Source organism: Aphis gossypii, unplaced genomic scaffold (genome assembly GCF_020184175.1).
Source record: "Aphis gossypii isolate Hap1 unplaced genomic scaffold, ASM2018417v2 Contig00296, whole genome shotgun sequence".
Classification (NCBI taxonomy): Eukaryota; Metazoa; Arthropoda; class Insecta; order Hemiptera; family Aphididae; genus Aphis; species Aphis gossypii.
The window spans coordinates 23,031-45,235 of record NW_026083056.1 but is presented as its reverse complement, the minus strand read 5'-3'; the positions used below and the strand labels follow the sequence as shown (position 1 = coordinate 45,235).

At 30.3% G+C, this 22,205-nt stretch overlaps 3 protein-coding genes and 1 pseudogene across 3 annotated transcripts; 2 read left to right on the top strand and 2 right to left on the bottom strand.

Moving 5' to 3' along the window:
• Nucleotides 1-129: 129 nt before the first annotated feature.
• LOC126553653 (uncharacterized) lies at nt 130-1,702 on the top strand (annotated as a pseudogene).
• Nucleotides 1,654-5,365, bottom strand: LOC126553647 (uncharacterized). Its single transcript, XM_050208790.1, has 2 exons — nt 3,607-5,365; nt 1,654-3,542 (listed from the first exon to the last, which is right to left on the bottom strand). Exons 1-2 carry the CDS (start codon nt 4,157-4,159, stop codon nt 1,861-1,863), a joined length of 2,235 nt encoding a protein of 744 aa, XP_050064747.1. The 5' UTR covers nt 4,160-5,365; the 3' UTR covers nt 1,654-1,860.
• A 6,075-nt stretch (nt 5,366-11,440) lies between these two features.
• On the bottom strand, nt 11,441-12,467 carry LOC126553652 (uncharacterized). Its single transcript, XM_050208795.1, has 4 exons — nt 12,433-12,467; nt 12,225-12,335; nt 11,781-11,873; nt 11,441-11,710 (listed from the first exon to the last, which is right to left on the bottom strand). Exons 1-4 carry the CDS (start codon nt 12,460-12,462, stop codon nt 11,441-11,443), a joined length of 504 nt encoding a protein of 167 aa, XP_050064752.1. The 5' UTR covers nt 12,463-12,467.
• A 1,501-nt stretch (nt 12,468-13,968) lies between these two features.
• LOC126553651 (uncharacterized) lies at nt 13,969-14,631 on the top strand. Its single transcript, XM_050208794.1, has one exon. It carries the CDS (start codon nt 13,969-13,971, stop codon nt 14,629-14,631), a length of 663 nt encoding a protein of 220 aa, XP_050064751.1.
• Nucleotides 14,632-22,205: the final 7,574 nt, after the last annotated feature.

Sequence of the window (22,205 nt, the reverse complement as noted above, 5' to 3'; positions counted from 1 at the left end):
GTAGTTCTTTTATGATTATCGGTTATATATATCACTGAGCATAGCTGAATCGGTTTAGTCTGTTCCGACACGTTTACACGCTCCGACTTTTTAGTACAAGTGTTAAATTTTCGTTTCATCATGTTAAATGCGAACAGTGCCCATCTGAGTTTTCGCGCAAGGACAGTTTAACCAGGCATAAGAAAACACATGATAAAGTCTGCTTTCCATGCGTGCAATGTGCTAAATCATTTAGTTACCAATCGAACCTTGTTCGCCATATGAAAAACACTCACAACCGTGCACGACGTGATATCACGACTCCACAAGTACAAGATGTACAACGAGGTGAAATAGAGATTGCCCCGAACATAATAGTGCCAGATCAACCAGCAGGCCCCTCAAATCAGCCTCAAAATTCGAATAATACACAAAACCAACATTTTTCTGAAGATGATTTGTGTATAATGGACGAATATCAACCAGTACGACAGAGTGTCATACAGTTCGCGCCTCGCATTGCTCCACAGATCCAGATTGCCCCTCAAATTTTCGTTCCCGATATCCAGGCCGGTTGCTCGAACATGGTAGCCGAGGACGAGATTTGCATGGCAGTTATGGACGAATTTGAAAATGAGGATGATTTGTGTATGATTGCAATGGACGAATATGAGAAACAGAACGCTATTACAGGTTAGTTTATTTTTTTTTTTTTTTTTCAAACTCAAATAATTAGGTTTTTTCATTTTTTAAAAAGATTCTTACACTACATCCGTTAAAAGGGGACGTACTTCCATCGCGAATACCACGTCGAGTGCTAGGGCGAAAAAAGCTCGTATGAACATGGTTAAGGCGCCTGGGTTCACAGAAATTTCCTCATCTGCGAATCGAAAAATCGTGTGGTTTTATGTCAAAATATAAACAATGTTCAAAATTATCCCGACTTTCTCCGCTCGATCGAGCCTGAGCTAAATCAAATATTAAAAACACGCGTTCAGCAAGGGGCGATTAAATTTAATCTTAAGCTCGAGGCGACGTACAGCCAGCCAAACGTAGAGAATTCAGCCGAGAACCGTGCGTTTAAAACTTCAGCCAGAGAAATTTTTATGTATACGGATATCGACTCAATAGTAGAACAAGCGTTCGTAAAATTATTAGCTGAGGAAGACGCTTATGTTTCTCGCGGTAGTGGCTTTACTTTGGAATCCATAAACGGCTTATTATTAGGAATATACAATTACACACCAATGACTGGGTCGTCATATATTGAATTACCGGCATGTATAGATAGGAAACGGGCCACCATTAACCCACAAAACAATGACCAGCAATGTTTCAAGTGGGCGATTCTTGCGAGGCATGTGGCAGAGAATTTATCAGAGAAATATAAATATTGTGTCGGTGAAAACTATACACACCACGAAGGAAATATAATTTTGATGGTATTTCGTTTCCAACACCACTATCGGATATTTCTAAATTTGAAAAAAATAATCCGAACGTCACTGTGAATGTGTATGGGTTAGACAAAAAGTTACAGCCACCGCGTAAATATCCAACGTACGAGGTGTACCCGCTACGTGTCGCTGATGAGGAGAAAGCCAACCACTTTGATCTGTTGTTGGTAACGGACGACGAAAGCGGGTCGCACTACATCTACATCTCAAATTTTTCCCGCCTTATACGCTCTCAAAAGACTGGACATAAAGAGAAAGTCTTCTAATCTTTCCAATTACGATGCTCATTTTATAGTAACAGAACTTGGTTATGATACACATAGAATAAAAGTAATTCCAAACAGCGAGGAGAAATTCGTTACTTTTTCGAAATACATAAGTAACGATTTTACGATCAGATTCGTGGATACATTCAGATTTATGGCTACAAGCTTATCAACTCTCGCCGCCAATCTAATAACACCAAAAAATGAGCATCGTAATTGGAAAGATTATGAATGAAAACTGGTACGTATTTCGGTTGTTTAAGACTTAAATTACATATATTGCATAAAGTCTGTCTAAATTTCCCGGTCAAGTGATCATGATCGCGAATACGGGTGTAGTTATTAACATCGCATTTGCATAGATTGCAGTGCGTCGCTGCTTCATGAGCTTGTATGTCGTCTGCGGACATATTTAGCGGCATATTCGTCTTCAGTAACTTTTCAATCTTCAACGATATATCCGTCACGGTATCGACGAAATGTCTCGCCACATCAGGCTGACTCTCGCTTCCTCGGTAGATCACTGGTTTTGTTGGAATATTGTGTTCACTCAATAGCTCTGTCGGTACATCTTCACTCGCCTTCACAATGAGACCATAGCTCATAGGACGGTGTTTTTGTATGATTGTTGTATTTTTACCCTTCATCTCATCCGTCTTTACAAGCAGAGCCTCAAAATCGGCATATATAACAATAGGATGCCTCTGTGCGTTTTGCCAAGCGTTAAATTCAAGAACTGTACCCTCTTCAGGCATCATCGGTAATATTAGCTTATGTGCACCGCATATAAGCTTATGCTGAGTTAACGCCTCCTGTCCGCTCAACTTGTATTTATGCCGCCTGTCATCGAATGATGTGAAACACCTTTTGCAAAACACTACTTTCTCTTTATGTCCAGTCTTTTGAGAGCGTATAAGGCGGGAAAAATTTGAGATGTAGATGTAGTGCGACCCGCTTTCGTCGTCCGTTACCAACAACAGATCAAAGTGGTTGGCTTTCTCCTCATCAGCGACACGTAGCGGGTACACCTCGTACGTTGGATATTTACGCGGTGGCTGTAACTTTTTGTCTAACCCATACACATTCACAGTGACGTTCGGATTATTTTTTTCAAATTTAGAAATATCCGATAGTGGTGTTGGAAACGAAATACCATCAAAATTATATTTTCCTTCGTGGTGTGTATAGTTTTCACCGACACAATATTTATATTTCTCTGATAAATTCTCTGCCACATGCCTCGCAAGAATCGCCCACTTGAAACATTGCTGGTCATTGTTTTGTGGGTTAATGGTGGCCCGTTTCCTATCTATACATGCCGGTAATTCAATATATGACGACCCAGTCATTGGTGTGTAATTGTATATTCCTAATAATAAGCCGTCTATGGATTCCAAAGTAAAGCCACTACCGCGAGAAACATAAGCGTCTTCCTCAGCTAATAATTTTACGAACGCTTGTTCTACTATTGAGTCGATATCCGTATACATAAAAATTTCTCTGGCTGAAGTTTTAAACGCACGGTTCTCGGCTGAATTCTCTACGTTTGGCTGGCTGTACGTCGCCTCGAGCTTAAGATTAAATTTAATCGCCCCTTGCTGAACGCGTGTTTTTAATATTTGATTTAGCTCAGGCTCGATCGAGCGGAGAAAGTCGGGATAATTTTGAACATTGTTTATATTTTTGACATAAAACCACACGATTTTTCGATTCGCAGATGAGGAAATTTCTGTGAACCCAGGCGCCTTAACCATGTTCATACGAGCTTTTTTCGCCCTAGCACTCGACGTGGTATTCGCGATGGAAGTACGTCCCCTTTTAACGGATGTAGTGTAAGAATCTTTTTAAAAAATGAAAAAACCTAATTAATTTGAGTTTGAAAAAAAAAAAAAAAATAAACTAACCTGTAATAGCGTTCTGTTTCTCATATTCGTCCATTGCAATCATACACAAATCATCCTCATTTTCAAATTCGTCCATAACTGCCATGCAAATCTCGTCCTCGGCTACCATGTTCGAGCAACCGGCCTGGATATCGGGAACGAAAATTTGAGGGGCAATCTGGATCTGTGGAGCAATGCGAGGCGCGAACTGTATGACACTCTGTCGTACTGGTTGATATTCGTCCATTATACACAAATCATCTTCAGAAAAATGTTGGTTTTGTGTATTATTCGAATTTTGAGGCTGATTTGAGGGGCCTGCTGGTTGATCTGGCACTATTATGTTCGGGGCAATCTCTATTTCACCTCGTTGTACATCTTGTACTTGTGGAGTCGTGATATCACGTCGTGCACGGTTGTGAGTGTTTTTCATATGGCGAACAAGGTTCGATTGGTAACTAAATGATTTAGCACATTGCACGCATGGAAAGCAGACTTTATCATGTGTTTTCTTATGCCTGGTTAAACTGTCCTTGCGCGAAAACTCAGATGGGCACTGTTCGCATTTAAACATGATGAAACGAAAATTTAACACTTGTACTAAAAAGTCGGAGCGTGTAAACGTGTCGGAACAGACTAAACCGATTCAGCTATGCTCAGTGATATATATAACCGATAATCATAAAAGAACTACTAGTTATACTATTAAAATATTATTAAGAGTATGCGAAATCCTTAGGCTTTTTGTTAAATAAATATCTTAATGACGGGAAACTTAAGCTGTCAGAATATAATCAGAGCTATTAGTGAATATTTAATTGAATAAGGATATGTCTCTTAATGCCGATAAGGCGGAAGTGTCTTTCATTATAAATGGTCATTGTGGCTATTAAGATTCCACGACATTCTGACGACCGGTAGGGCACATTAAGAAGACATTTATTTGTGATTATTACTACCATTATTAAATGTCTTTCAATCACTAATGTCCAGGTGGTATGTGAATAGGTATTTAATTGAATACGGATAATATACCTATTATTGTTAAGTGTCTTTCAATATAAATGGCCATTGTGGCTATTAAGAGTCGGCGACGTCCTGGCAACTCGAGCGAATATATATACAAAAGTATATTCACTTATTTTTCTAAAATTATAAGTGGAGACTATAGAGTATTTATATGATTATATTATTTAGCGTGTATTTAAATGTAATAGTTTCAATGGGTGGTGGTGGTAATAAATATATAACTGAGTCTAAATTTAATTACATTTTTTGTATATGATTTTCCTAAGTATAAGAGGTAGCTATAGAATATTTATATGATTATGTATATTATTTAGCGTGTATTTAAATATAGCAGTATTGACTATATTGTTCAATGGGTTAGAGTCGAGGTGGGAAGGTGGTAAAATGATACGCTCATACCCTCCCGGATCGATTCTAACGCAGAATATTATATTTTTTAAATATATGATAACTGATAAAAATAAATGATTGATAACAATTTGATAACTGATAAATGATTGATAATATGTGATAACAATTTTATAACTGATAAATGCTTGATAACAGTGATAAGAAAATGATAATGCTTGTACGATATGTCGGTTACGTAGGGAATATGGCGGCGCGGCGGGCGAGGAGGGATGTGGGATGCGGTGAGGGTGCAGTGACGCGGTGGGCGAGGAGGGATGCGGGATGCGGTGGGATGTGGATGCGGTGGGATGTGGGATGTGGATGCGGTGGATCAGCGGTCAGAATCCCCCAAAATATACTACTCATCTCTGTATAATAATTATTTTTTAAATTGTAAAATATTATTAATTTGTCTAATTGCTTAACAAAAAAAAAATTACTTTCATTAAACGTTATTTGACCTAGCAAATTGTTATTACTAATAATCCCTCTTATCGCCGGATGCGTTATTATTTTATCGCTTGTTATAGATAAAATTACGTTTTCGTCGGGTTTTGCGTGTTTAATACTGCCTTTTATTTCTTTTATTTTAGAATTAAATATCGGTTTATTTTCCGCCTTTTTAAATTCATCGAAATCGTTAATTGGCTCATTATTTGTAACTACATGTATACGTGATAAACAGTCCGCGTTTGCATGCTGTGGTCCCGCTCTATAGACAATTTCGTAATCGTACTCTTCGAGTTGTAAACGCCATCGCATTAATTGAGATGAAACATCTTTTATATTAAATAAATATGTCAATGGTCGATGGTCAGTAATTATTTTAAATTTTTTCCAGTATAGGTACGGCCTAAAATATTTAACTGCCCACACTATCGCTAACAATTCCTTTTGAATAACACTGTAATTTGTTTAGGCCTTATTTAACGTCCTACTTGCATAAGCTACTGGTTGATCTTTTGGTACCTCCCCTTGTGAAAGGACGGCCCCAATAGCATATTGACTTGCATCCGTCATTAAGTTAAAATTCCCGTTCCCCCAGTTAGGGTATACTAACAGAGGTGGGTTCATTAATACAGCCAATCGGACCATATTTTTTCAAAATAATAATTTCACTGATTAAAAACAATTAAAACAGTTAAATTATTTCTTATTGTTTTTATATCTACTGAAGTATATCTTTGTGTTTAATACAATAGATAATTTTTTACCAAAATATGTATTTTACTTTGAATGGTTTTTCTTTTTCCAAATCACTACATTTAATAAATGTATGTCTATTGTTCATTTTATTTAAAGCTGCTTTAAAATTTTCCATTTCCATTTCTTATTTATACAAGTAAATATATATACAGGGTGATTTTTTTATCATTGAACACTCATTATTTCAAAAAGTATAGATTTTTTTTCCAATTTTTTTTTCAAATGTTTAGATACATGTTTTTCTACAACTGTATAAAATTTTAATTTTTTTCACTCATATATTTAATAGCAAAATAACTATCAACTTTTGATTTTCAAATGGCAACCTATATTAATAATTTTATAAATTAATAGAACCATTTTTTTCATGAATTTTCACGTTAAAATTTTTAACTTTCATTGATCCGTTGGCGAGTTATAGCTGCTCAAAGTTGGTTGGTGTAGTAAGCCGACGGAGTCGTCTCACTATTTTCTTTTCTATTTTAACTCATTTACATATACTACGAGGTTCTTCACATTTAAATATTTTATTATCATACTCGTAGCAATACGTAATTACATTTGATGGCAATTTCCAAGAATCAAAGCGTATGGGAAAACACAGCCACAAACAACTTTTTCTTGCCCTTTTGACAAACAAGCCATGCACATAAATCGTAGATGCGCACGCCTTGGTATAATAGCACAACAACAAGTCCAATCCAGGGTTAAGTGTCTTGGGCGCAAAACCACTTTTGTAGCTACAATGACAACATTCTATAACACACCTTTTTGTCCATTTCCTAGCCTCTATCATGTACAACCAGGGGGTACAGAGAACCATATAAATACAGGTCTCTGTCCGTCTTAATTTTTAGAATTAGTTTCACATCCACATAGAGCTAGTCTATGTCCAAATTTTAGATTAACTTTTTCTCGGGCAGCTACTTAACGTGCTGTCCTCAAATTCTTATACACTTGTTTTATTGTAACAGATTATAACTTTAATTTTAATAAACTCTTGTATTAACATTGTGTCTTTGTCTCACTTTTAAAACCCGTAATCTTTTCTCGACAACTTGATCCAACTGCAGATGTCAAGCACTCATTTATAAACGATAGTGAGAGATCACTACATTGGTTTTAAAAAGTTTTTAGGTGTCATACATCAGTACTAATTAGTCAGTACTGGGATTTTTATTTGTTAAGTCCAGTAGCTATAATAGTAATGAATTCGATATCATCGATCCATTGTGTAGCGGGGAGTAGTGATAATATTAAATTTGTACCTGTTATTAGCTGTTATAGCTTATTATCAATTGTCATATAATTATAATTAATTGGACTAAAATTACTACTATAAATACTATTATTTGCTTATCGCTTTCAATTACCGACTCCGACGATGATGCTTAATAAGTCATTTTAATATAATACCGGTTAGTAATTATGAAAAGCCAAAAGTTAAAATACCCCTGTATTATGTAACTCCGGCCAACCTAAAACAATAAATTCATGAAGCAAAATAATAATCTTGCGTCCTGTATAATCACAAAACAATAATACCAATACCACAGACCTTATACTTATTACCTAGTATAAGTTTATGTTACCTATGTATAATATGTACGTATCCGAGATCGGCAACTACAACTTACTAGCAAGCAGCAGCTATCCTTCAGATTTCAGTTGTATAATGTTTCATGATTACACGATACCTCGTGACAACTTACTTAATACTTACTGACAACTTTAACGTCTGACAGTACGCTGTACGCCATATTGTACTATGTAGTATGTAGTATGACTATGTAGTAATCTAGTGAGTAGTGATGCATAGTACATCAGACATCAGCATTATAATAAAACAACATGACATAACAGTTAATATTATATTATAATAATATGTCATGGTATGTTGTTTATATTATATTTTATTTTGTTTATTAATTTAATTAAACATAGAAGTACTTATTTAAATTGATATAATGCGTGTAAATTGGATACTTGGAAAGTCCTATTAAATATTGGTAAGTATTATTTGTTTTGTAGTTATATATATGGTGACCAGATATAAAAATTTAAAAAAAGTATATTTTAAAATTTAGCTTCTCCTCTGTCGTAATTGTCAATGCTGAATGCATATAGGTACTCATTTGCCATATCATAGACCATATGTCATATCTTACAAAATTGTATTTTTTTTTAATTATTATTATTCCCTAGGTACTAAAAAGCTAATTATTTCAATTTATTATGTCAACTCATTAGATGTGCGTCTTTATGATAACAATTCTATGAAATGTAAGTAAATTAAACTAAAGTACTAATTATAAATATTTTAGTTATTTAAAGGTAAAATACCAAGTGTGAAATTTGAATAAATTAATACAAAACTTTATTAAAATGTAGATTACAATTTAATATACTATTTTTAATGACAATAGGACTTGCTTCAAAAAATAGTATTTCTGGTCACTATATTGTTTATGTAAAAACTATAATAAATAATTCTTATTATCATTATTTTTAAACATTTTGATTTCAGTAATACATCAGCTCTACACAATTTTTGTTGAAATTTATATGGACCATTGACTTGTTAATAATTATTTCAGTCAATATGGTTAATATTTTGATAATACAATCCAGTAGGACTATAACATTGCTAGTTGCTCTATAGTCAATGCCATTTTAGAAAATCTATAACATACTAAAATTCTTCATAATGATATTCAAAGATTATTTGTATTCACTAAAAATATCCAAGTGATTTGAATGATAAATATTAAAACAATATTCCAATTTACAACTGGAAACCATAAGAATAAAAATATTGGATTCTATACCTATTGGATTTTAATATTTCAACAGGCAACAACATTAAAAATATGGTTTGTATACTTAATACCTACAAATTTTAAGTGAAATATTATTCAAGTTACCGATTAGGTTTTTATTGTATTTGTTTAGATACCTTATCAACTAAATTTTAAAGAAATGTTAACAATTGAGTCCAACCAACATTCCAGAGGAAAACAATTACCAATCATTTTGTATATAAAACTAAATGAAAAATATGTATTGTAATTTGTATGATATTTCATAGGTACTTAAATTTAAATAAGGTTACAACATCAATCATTTAAATTTTAAACCTAAAAGATAAATATAAAATATTATGTCTTGCCGGTGCATTGATTAGTAAAAATAGAAATTTAGATATTGTTAAATAATATAAGTTAATATTCTATTATAAATCAAATAAATAATTTAAAAAAAAATTTTTTGGTATCTTAACATCTATGATTAATTACTATATTCAGATTGCTACTAAGTATTTATTTTTATAATGTATGATTAATACATAATAGTTAAAAAAAAAGGATTGTCCATCAGCAACCGTTGCATTGTCCCCTTTGCCCTCGACTTGTATCTGCCTTTTGGTAAATGATGGTGTTGTAGCCTATTTATTGTTAAATATTAGAAATAGTTTCTATTAAAGTAATAATTCAAGTAATAACATTTTTTAGTAAGTAATTACATACTTGCATATAAATATATAATACATTTTTGATGCACAAATAAGTTCATATTCTACAATAATTTTTTCCTAAAAACTGGGCCCTTATATGAATTTCTAATTTCTTGAATACATAAATCATTACTCGTATTTTGCATAACTGCATAACGAAAATTTTGGTTTAACTGTATCATCAAGTTAGAAATACATTTTCCATAGTTCTGGACTTTAAAATGATGGTGCAATTTTTATAGAGGCTCATAATAGTATTAATAGAAATTTTAAATTCATAACAGGCCTGGTTTTTATGAAAAAATTGAAATATGAACTTATTTGTGCATCAAAAATGTGTTAAATGCAAGTATGTAATTTAACTAAAAAGTTAAATTATTCTGCTTCTGCAATATTGTAACTATTTTAAAAATGTAGAACATATTATATTAAATGTTACTAAAAGATGAAAAAAAACATTAACTAGAATTCATAAACTATGCATTAAAAAATGTTAATATAGATATTCAATTAAAAATATGACATGTATGCAAAATATAAATTTTGAAAAAAAGCTTGGCCCTAGTGACATTATAATAAGTTGTTTTCTTAAAATGTAATTGTGTTAAAAATAATTTTAACAAACTTACTTTATTCAAAGTGCATGTGCTTATTATTAATTTTTATATGTAATCCTACAATGTTTCGTTGTAAAAAAAAAAAAAAAAAAATGTGATAAAAAAAAAGGAGAAATTCCAATACATGCACATTGAAAAATATACTAATTTTGAAAGAATATACCAGTTTTATTTATAATTTAAAAAATAAGTTGACTATTTTGTTTTTTTAACTCCTCTGCATGTTATTAAGCAAATAAATATTTGTGATTGGTTTGTGACTTCAACCTGTAAAGTATATTATATTTTTGGTAAGTATGAACATGATTACATTTCATTTTTGTTAATTTCCACGTTTACAATTACAAATTACAATTAAACTAAATTAACAACCGTGTATATGCATTCTTAACTCCAAATGGACAGGAGTTACCTAGTTCGTATTGAGATAAATCGTTATACATAAAAATAAAGTTATATTTTTATTTTCTCGACAATATGACGTTATTTTGAACATAAGAACTCACTACTCAATCCATATTCTATAAGTGTATAGGTTAGGTTATTATATATAATAATAATAAGATAAGCTATAATGTTTATTTTATGTTAATGTTTATTTTTAACCTAAGTGCTAATAAAATTTGTAATTTGTACAGTTTTGACAGTTTCATAGTTTGGAAAATTGCACGTTTAATTTTTCCATATCACTGGGCATTAAGGTTGGCCAACAAGATGGTAAGACATACGGCTTAGGCTGAGTACTGCGTTTTCTGTCATAAGTACAACATCTAACCTGTATTGGAAAATTGTTCATTAATGTCTGTTTAAATGTATTATATTGAATCATGCAACAAAAGAATATAATATATGTATATTACTGTGTCCCCTTTGGCCCAGTATGCATAACGAGACTTGGCTCGTTTAATCAAAGTTTCATCTTCATATGTAGATGGCTTGACCTCTTTTATCAAAACTGCAAAGTTTGAGTGCATGGGACACCACCATTCTGTGCACTAAATTAAAATATTATGTAAGTACCTATACTCTAAATAAAAATAATTCTAAATAATTAATTTTTTGTTTCTTAACAGAAAGTGTGTACTTAATTATAATAATTTCAATATATTATAATGTAAATCATGTACTTGTTTAATTGCAAGTTAGTACATTCATCGTGGAATGATTTCACTGGCGAAGAAGAACGAGCTGAAGCGGTTGAATCATGTTCCTCAATCACAATATTTGTTGCTTGTTTTGTAGCTACGTGAGGGGTAATGCCTATAGGATTTACCAGGCCTTTTACAATCCTATTCTCAAGTTTAGCTAATTTTGTGTCCAATAACTGTTCCATTTGTTTTATTGTCACCATTTGTTCGTTCTCCTTTTTCTGTGTGTTATTTTTTATTTTATTATTTTATTTTTTTATTTTTCTTTGTTTTATGTTAAATTTGTCTTACCAATGTTTTAATTGTACATTTTAAATTTTCATTTTGCAACAGTAAATTATCACTTTTAGTTTGCAATGTGACATTGCTCTTTTTCAACTTTTCCTGTAATAAATGAAAATATTTATGTAATGTGTATACTAAATTAGTAGAAAACAGTAGCGGATCTAGAAGTCACCCAGAGGGGGGGGATTTTCATAAATTAAATATCGGCTTTCAGGAAGTTCCAGCCCAATATTATAATTTATAATATAAAAATTAAAAAAATACAGCCCAAGGAGCCCTTGTATCCCCCACTGTAAATATATTGGATATACAATATATTCTATGTATTTTTAGTTAACATTTTTTTTTATATATTAGGTAGTTTTTTAGGGTTGTTTTATACACATTTAAATATTTTGTAAAAATTTACTTATAATTTATTGTTCTAATAATGATTAATTTAAGAATTACTGATTTTATTAAGGTCTCTCCAATTTCTTCTTTCAATTTCTCATTCAATTCACTTGTATCGCTCAAATCGTGTTTCAAAATAGAAACTTTGCCTTGTAAACTATGAATTTCCTGTGGATAAAATAATAAAAAAAAAAATTCAAGATGTCATTTTATATAAATAATTATTGTAGTAGTATCTATTAATTTATTTAATTATATTACTTACTTGCATATTGGCTTCATATGCTTTCAACATAATTGAATAACTTCTTTATAGAATTCTAATTCTAATACCTTTGATATATCAGACTTAGAATTCAAATATGTTTCATAGTTTCCTGGAAACTTGTTCATTTGTAATAAAAAGTAGATTTTTACACTTATTAAGTAAAAAATATGTAGTTTGTAATTATTATAATTAAAATTTAAACTGTTTAATGGAAGATGTACTAAACAACAGCATTAGGTATCTTGTAAGATATAGATTAACTATTTATACATTTTTTTTTTCATATCTAATCATTTTTTTTTTTTTTGTCATATAATTAATTATTAATAATTATTTTTTTTTAAATCAATTAATTTTCACAAAAATTAATTTGTATTTAATATTTTTAATTTTTTTGTATAAAATACATTAATATTCATCACCAAAAGCTCTCATTATAATATTATAAAATAGATACTATCAAACTATTGAATATTATATAATCAATTTGGAAAATCCAATACTTTATGCTTAAACTTTTATATTTAAAATGTACTGTAGTGTTGTACATGAACATAAAAGATTAATACGTTAATTTATGGAAATAAAACAGTTAAATATATTCATCATTACAAGTATCTTGTAAGATATAGATAAACTATTATTCTTTTTTTTTCATACAAATTAATTAATATTAAATATTATAATTCTTTTGTATAAAATACAATTATGTTTAATTGTATAATTTTAATTTGTAATATAAATTATTGTTTCATAGTTTTTTTATTTATGTATTACAAATATTAAAATAACAATAAAGGAAATTCCCATTGTTGATAATATTAATGGTTAATTCTCTAATAATTGTCAGTCCTACAGTTATTAGTAGAACACCTTGTCAATTTATTAAATTACAAAGAAACTTTTTTTTCTTAATTTTAAAATGAATTATTCGAATGAGGAAAAGATTGACATGTTGGCTTGTTACAACGAAACTAGGAAAAACTCTAGAGCTGCAACAAGGTTTGTACATATATGTATTAGTTTTATTAATTTTCTTTACATTTGAGTATACAACATAAATAAATAAAATCACAAATAACAATAAAATGTATCTTTGAAAAAAGAAATATTTGTACATCCAATATTTTATTAAATATGTATAGATTATATAAAAATCGGTATCCTGATCGCCCTTGTCCGGCACATTCGTTGTTCCCTTTTTTGTATAAAAATCTACAAAATTTTGGAGGATTCCAGAGAAAAAAACGTAGAATTTGTACGGTAACCAATGAAGAAAATTCATTTTCAGTGTTGGCCAAGTTCAATGAAAATCCACAAACATCCTTAAGAGTTGTAGCAGGTACCTATCTTTATAAAATAAAATAAAAAAAAGGTTAATTTTATATTTTAAATTTTAGATGAATTGAACATATCATATTCTTCTGTTCAAAAAATTGCTAGAAAATATAAATATCACGCATACCTGTATTCCCTGTTCAATTCCTCCAATCAAATGATTATGAAAGGCGTGTTAATTATGTAGCTCACATCATGGTGGAATTAGAAGATGATCCACATTTTTTAAAAAAGATTATGTGGACTGATGAAGCAAGGTTTCACAACAATGGTACTGTAAATCATCATAATAATCACTTTTGGAGTGATTCAAATCCTCACCTTTTTAGTGAGTCTCATAAGCAAGTTCGTTGGGGAGTTAACGTATGGTGTGGAATAATTGATAATTTCTTAGTAGGTCCATATTTTTTTGAACATAATTTAAATGGAAATAGATATCTCAATTTATTAGAAAAAGATTTGCCAATTTTGATGGAAAATATTCCACTGCAACAGCGCTTGGATTTAATATGGCAGCAAGACGGCGCACCAGCACACAATACATTAGCTGTACGTGCATTCTTGAACAAACTTTATGGAGACAACTGGTTTGGAACCCATAGCCCCAAAATGCAATGGCCACCACGTTCACCTGATTTAAGTGTTTTGGACTTTTTTTTTTGGGGTTATCTAAAAAATGAAGTTTACAAAGAAGAGTTAAAGAATGTAGAAGAGCTCAAAACAAAAATAACAGAATGCTGCAAAAATATTAAATCTTCAGTGATAAGTAAAGCTACATCAACTGAAGTGATGAAGCGTTTATCATTTTGTTTAGCCGCAAATGGCAAACAGTTTGAACACTTATTAAAATATAATTAATTATTAGTATAGGTTGTAATAATATTATTTAATATCATAATATATTTTAAGTTATACATATAAGTATTATTTGTAAATTACCTTGTATCTAAATTATTCTTCTAAATTATTTCTTCATATTCTTCATGTTTTGAAGACCTAATAACATCTTTCATTACTTTATACCTAGGACACAAACATTTAGTAAGTAAATGCTCTACAAATATTTATTTAAATTTTATACTTACGGACAGATGTGTTTGGCAAACATTAAAAACTACAACGTGATCGTGGTGAAGTCAATGAAAAATAATATCACCGCCATTAACCATAGTCTAAAAGCACGATGTAGCATGTAGATCTACATCGTGTCTAAAAGTTATACGCATAATAATATTGTTCTGTGATAATACTGTTTAATTATTGTTTACACCTACTTTACTGTTAACACTGAAACCAGATAAACACTAGACTACGGTTGTAAATTGTACAGAACGATAAGAATGGTTACCACGAGTTGAGATTACAAGTTAATCACATAAGCAAAAATAATAAAAATAACGTCAGTAAAATGTCTATAAATAGAATAGCATTGTCCGTACTATACCTCCGTCCCAAGAGAGAAGTAGACCGGGAGGCGACCAAAACTCATATTTTTCCACGCATTCCCACCACTTTACCAGCCAGATCACCACCGATCGTGCGCCGTCGTCGACAACAAAATTCGTGCGAGTGCGTGATTTACTATACTTGCGTCTATGCCAACTGTCACATAGTGGGGGAAATGGAGCCACAATCATGGCCCCTGCCGTTAGTCAACATGCGCGAAACGGTCTACTTCTCTCATGGGATGGAGTTTTTTTTTTATGAACACCATCTATTGGTAAATAAATAACTGTTTCTAATTAACTGCACGTAACACAGTGTGCGCGTGCCGCGCGCCATGTATGGCCATTAAATTATAATAGGTACAAAGTACAATGATTATCAATCATGGATTTAACGATATCGAATTTATTACTATTATAGCTACTGGTCTTTACAAATAAAAATCCTTGTTCCGACGGTGCTGATTATGTAGTAAAACCTTTTAAAACTACCCAACTTTAGGCAGCTATAACTCGCCAATGGATTAACGAAAAATGAAAATTTGAACGTGATAATTCATAAAAAAAATATATATTAATATTAATAATAATATAATAATAAATACGATGAATAATATTAGATAAGAAATAGTGTAAATATTAATAAAAATAAATGAGATGTCTTAATTATTTCTTTATTAATATGGCAGATAAAAAAATAACAACAATACATTTTTATAAATTGAAAGTTTTATTCTTATTCAAGTTATATTATTATAAATATTATATTATTATACAATTCTTGAACAATAAAAATTCATTCACATTATATGAATGTTGTATATTATTTGGATCATTTGGTATTTCATTTGATGTAGGACTTAGTATGGTTGTTACTGGTGAAGTATGAGAAGTGTCTGAATGCAAAGAAATCATTGTAGAACTAGGTGATGGTGTTGAATAGTTATAAGAATTAGCATAGCCGCTTAATGAAATTGATGAACTTAAAGTCAATTTTTCCAATTTTCCGTAAAAAATAACTTCTGAAATCAACTTTTAAACATGTAATGTGTTTTTTAAATAAATTACGACTCCATCATTTTTATTTTTATTATTCTCGGTTGCATGGATCGTATAACCATTCATTTGGAAATTATTAATTGATATACCTTCTAAACCTAGCCAAGCTTCAGTTAAGATAATTACCTCAAATTTTGTTTCAATATTATCCAAAATAATACATAATTCATCAAAGTGTTTTTGTATACTGCAGATATTCATTGTAAATATATTTATTGCATTTTGATTGTACATTACGGTGTCGAGATTATTATACACACATTCAATTTCACACAAATCGTTAATGTTATCAAGAACTAATGCACTATCGGTGTTATAATAATTAGTGTTCATAAAATATAGTGAGATAATCATAGCGTGAGAGACATATATGTATAGTAGTGTATTGGTTTAAAGTTCAATGAATATTTGTAAAGATAATTAATGTGATATTTAGTGGTTGAAAACCTGGCTAATGAATTGAAATAGACGTTCACTAATAAGACCTTCTTTATGTTTTGGGAATAACAATTTAAGTTTTAGACAATACAATAATAATTTTGAATAGTGTGTGTGTTTACATAAGAATATTAAATAAATGTAGTTATTGATAAATTGTAGATGATTTTTTTTACTGTTAATGTGAGAGTATGATTTTGCAAATAAGAAACAAATTATTTTAAATGAGTAGTTAGATTTCAGATTATGATTATGATAATTACCTCTTCATTAGCCACGTTGATTATTTTCTCTAACTCATTTTTGCGGAGGAAAATTTGCCCGTTTTTAGTCCAGACGAATTTATAGTTGTATTGATTGCGGAAGTCTCGAGCTTGTTTGAATAGGAAACTGCTTTTTTATGTTAAATTTTCTCTTATGTATATTGACACTTTAGGTTCCATACCAATATTCTCTGTGGACAGATTCCTTATTATTTTACGAGAGTCTAATATTTTTACTTTATCTTGGTGACTTGTGAATCCAACCACTATTCTTATTGTAAGATTATTTTGTGTACGACCAACTCTGTGACAGTCATTAATCATAGGGTCTGTAATTTTAATATTAAGTTGAGTACCGATGTTTTTGACTATTTCGTAACAATTTTCTAATTTATTTTCTGGAACACCGTCAATGACAATTTCATTTTTAATCATACGACGTTCAAGGAATTCAATTTTGCTTTCTAAAGTATTGATTTGGGTTTTCATGTTTTGATTATCTGTTATGATTTTATCAATCATATTAATTTTTTTGTTTATAAGATCGAAGTTGTTCCCGGTTTCTTTTAGATTCTGAACGAAGTGATGAATGTATTGATTTTACAATGGTGTGTGTTTTTTTGTTTTTGTGTCTGTGTACAGCATAACTAGTCGAAATAATGCTCCAATTTCAAACTATAGGGGTGGTTTCCGATGTAAAAGTGAATATCCTTGGTGCATTATAGAGGTAAAAAGTTAACATTTTCCAACAGTTTTCAAAAAAATCGAGAAAAACAAAAAAAAAAAATGACGGAAAAACGGCAATTTTTACGCAAAACCAGTTTTCGACCAAATCGATTTTTTTTTATGGTTGTAATTCAAAAACTAATCACTGAAAATACTTGAAATTTTCATCATATGTTAATGTCAGTAGTATCTGTATATAGTTAAATTTTCAAAAAATTTTGACTTTTTTTGAGTTATTTATAGACCACTGAAATTTTTCCAAACCAAAAAGTTTTGAAAATTTAATACAAGGTTCCTTATGAGTTGTTTTTATTGTAGCTAAAAAAAATTAAAAATCGTTAGTTACAATTTTTTTTCATAAGAGTTTATAGTTAAAATTTTTACGAAATCTGTCGAAAACGCGAAAATTTGCAAGTAATTTTGAAGTTGAAAAATCATAAAATTTTTTTCTTTTATAACTAAGTTTTGAAAATTTGGTACAAGGTTCTCCATACATTTTTCTTCAAATATCTGTAAAAAAAACTCTACCGGATTCAGACAAAAAATTTTTATGAGTGTTTGAAATTTAAATTTTTACAAAACCGCGTTAAATAACGGTTTAGCCTCAAACGATTTTTGATATTTGTTATAATTCAAAAAGTATAAGTCGTAGATACTTGAAAATTTTACCAGTTATTTAGATTGGCATTTTATTTACTTGATTTAATTTTCAAAATATTTTGAGTTTTTTTGAGCTATTTATAGACAACTGAAATTTTCAATTTTTCTGAAAGTTGTTTTTTATGTGTCGATAAAATCTTTTTGGCCCTATCAAAATACTTGAAAATTTAATGCAAATTTTCTCATAAGTTATTATTATAGTGATTAAAAAATTATAAGAATACATAGGCACAATTTTTTTTTATTAGCATTTGAAGTTCAAATATTGACAAAAATTCGTCAAAACCATGAATATTTGCAAATTATTTTGTAGGTATATTTCTAAAAAATTTTTGTATAAGTAGCTAAGAGTTGAAAATTTAATACAAGGTTTTTCATAAGTTTAACTTACAATTATTATAAAAGAACTTAAATTTTGTTGTATTCAGGCCATTAAAACATAAACCACCTTTTTCACCAAGCACTAGAAATTATATCCTAGGCTGACAAATCATCTTCGTTCAGAATCGTTTTTCGTATACAATGATAACTATCATTGGATTCAAATTTAACACTCCTATAATATATAATAATGATCCATACGGCACCTAATGTACAGCAGAGCGGTACTCACTTGCCCGCTTTTTGTTTTCAAAATTGCAATTTTTATCACAGCCAGAATCATATTTCAATAGTAGTTAGCTAAAATTGTTGAAACTTGGATACAAATACACGCTATACATTTTCAATATTCTGAAGGGGGCCCAGCACCCCATAATAATTTTAATGGATGCTTGAGCCCCCGGGCACCCATGTACCTGGCGCCTATGATTAACCCGTCGTTGGTGATGCTATGCGCATTTCACTCACATTATTGTTATTTTGGGAACCATTGACTTTAAATTATTTTGTTGATATTGATATTATTAATATGCTAACACAAATTACTAATGGAGATAATAACGTAAACATTAGCTAATCTATAAATAAACTGTACATGTGATTTCCGTCCAATGTCGACAGTACCGTATTTGTTAGCGTCGCGCTTGCACGTCACGATTGGTGTATTTATTTTTCTCCGTACATGTTTTTTTTTGTCGTGTGGTGGAAAATATACATTATTATTTTGAATTATTATTCATTTATCCGAGTTATTTCGATTTCTATCGTATAAATGGCTAATAAAAACCAAGTAAATGCTTGGTTATAAGAATTTGACGTTGATATAATTTTGAGTGATAGTGATGATTCTGTCACCGACCCTGACTTTATTGAACATCTGGACCATACTAGTGACCACGAAGTTGTGAATGATTTAGAAAAAGATGATGATCTATACGATACTGATGATAGTAATTTTGCTACATCTGAAATTGATTTTTATTTGGGCAAAGACAACAAAACTAAATGGCTAAAAATTCGACTTGCCAAGCATACCAAAAAACGAACTCGTAATGTAATTACTCAGCGTTCAAGTGTAAATCTAATAGCGAAACATGCTGTTAGTGTGATAGACAGTTGGAAGTTGTTTTTTCCCGATTTCGTAATAAATGAAATAGTAGTATATACAACAAATATTTAAATAAAATACGTTAAAAATATCAAGGACAAAATATCATACCAGATACTAACAAAGACGAAATCGACACACTTTTTGGTCTTTTATATCTTGCTGGATTTGTACGCAGTAACCATCTAAATCTAAAAGATTTATGGAGTAATGATGGGTTTGCACCAGAATATTTTCAATTTGTTATGTCTGAATTATGATTTTATATTCTACTTCGAGCATTAAATATAAACATAAGATACGACATAGAAACACGAAATGACAGAAAATCAAAAGATAAATTAGCACCAATTTGTATAATATTTGATGGATTTGTGAAATGGTGTCTAGAATATGACACTGTTGTAGAAAACTGCACAATTGAAGAAATGCTGGAAGGATTCAGAGGTTGGTGTAGTTTTTGCCAATACACACCAAGCAAACCCAACAAGGACGGAATAAAAATACAAGATTTAGTTGACTCTAAGTCATATTATAAATCCAACATTGAAGTATACGTGGGTACTCAACCGGATAGACCATACAAATGCGACAATAGTCCTGCTAGCATAGCAAACCGAATGATAGTATACATTTGTATGTTCTGCGCACTTTTGACTGCAGAGATTGTAAAATTTTAAGGGGGATTTTTCCCCTCAAACTTTTTTTTTTCTACGCTGTACCAGTAAAAAAACACTGATTTTCAAAAACCATAATATATGTTCTGCGCACTTTTGACTGCGGAGATTTTTAAAATTTAAGGTATAGTTTCCCCCTTAAACCAATTATTTTTTCCCCTGTTACACATAAAGTTTAAACAGTGTATACACTATTTATTTCCCGTGTAACACAGGCGGAGTATTCCGCTAAAACCAATACATTTTTTTCTATGTTACACATAAAGTTTAAGCAGTGTATACACACTTCATAATTATATTTTTACTCAAAATTTTTTTTTAGTCATGTTTTTTTAAAAAAAATAAAAAAAATACGTTTTGGTTCAAAATAAAAGAAATATATTTATATGTACTGTCTCATTATTCTAAATTAATTCTAAATTGATTATACTAGTTTTCTTACTTCCCTAGTAAAAGGTACATATTCTACAATGCAATCATGAATTAATAAACAATAAGCAGTTACACCTGTAAAGAGATTCTGATGCTTCAATTTCTAATTGAACATCTACTGATGAAGCTGTAGCTGAATCATTCTGTTTTGACGTATCGATAACAATAATTGGAGCATGAGTTAGAAATGTAGATGGGCTTAATATTGGGTTCCGAATACTTTTTTCATAGTACGATTCTTGAAACGATGTATACAATATACATATCATATAATAAGGTAAAATTATTTTTAGCAAAATCCAAATTTAAATTATCATAAGGATATGCTTTTGAGTTTAAAAATACTTTTACATTAGTTATATAATATATTACAATGATCGAATACACCACAATCTTTTTCTAACGAATTTTTACGTTCCTTTTGTAATCCGATTATAATGAATCGAGGTTTTTCTAATTTTGAAGCAGTTTTTAGGTTCAATACAACTTTTTTAGTGGTTCCAAGTTCAGGATATTCAAAAGTTTCAAAAGATCTGAACGGGATAACAAACTTTTTTTCTTTTTCAATAAGTTTTAATAATTTTAACCTTTCTTCATCATCAACAGTAATATGTGGAACCTTCCAAACTATTTTATTCAAAACAACTTTTCCAGAATTTGTACTTCCACTAGTAGGTAATTACTTTTAGAGCGTTTAAATCGCTATGACTTCGAGTTAATATTAGTTCTAATCTAGAATTAACTAATATCTTTTTAAAGTCTTCAAATAGACCTAACCAATATTTCAACGGAATGCATGCACTAAATTCTCCATTACTATTTGCTGGGTTTGAACTATTTTTAAAAATCCAACCAGCATTTGCATAACAATTATAATTATCAGGTGTACCTGAAAGATAACCTTTTAACGAACTGGTAATACCAAGTACACGTGTACTATCTACTTCTATTCCATTGATTTCAAGTCGTATTTGTTCAAAGAGATAGGAAAAACCGTTATTAGTAAGTTTTACTTTTCCAGCATCTGATACTTCACCTTCTAAATATATAAAGCTTTCATTCAGATACGGATAAACATCTGTTTGTTGGATTGATATACGTATTTCATCATTATTATTAAATGAAGTTGTATACGGTGTATATGAATGATATTCGATTTTCGTAATTTTAGAATCGGTTTCAAACGGTGAACTTATATCTAAAATATCACTTTCTGGCATTCTGCTTTAATTTATAACCTAAA

Excerpts from the sequence above, each read along its gene's own strand:
- LOC126553647 (XM_050208790.1), bottom strand. The coding sequence starts at position 4,159 with ATGTTTAAATGCGAACAGTGCCCATCTGAGTTTTCGCGCAAGGACAGT. Across the intron at positions 3,543-3,606 it reads GAAACAGAACGCTATTACAG|ATTCTTACACTACATCCGTT; the intron begins GTTAGTTTATTT and ends TTTTTTAAAAAG.
- LOC126553652 (XM_050208795.1), bottom strand. The coding sequence starts at position 12,462 with ATGTTGAAAGCATATGAAGCCAATATGCAA. Across the intron at positions 12,336-12,432 it reads CATATGAAGCCAATATGCAA|GAAATTCATAGTTTACAAGG; the intron begins GTAAGTAATATA and ends TTTTATCCACAG. Across the intron at positions 11,711-11,780 it reads AATGTACAATTAAAACATTG|AAAAAGGAGAACGAACAAAT; the intron begins GTAAGACAAATT and ends AATAACACACAG.
- LOC126553651 (XM_050208794.1), top strand. The coding sequence starts at position 13,969 with ATGGTGGAATTAGAAGATGATCCACATTTTTTAAAAAAGATTATGTGG.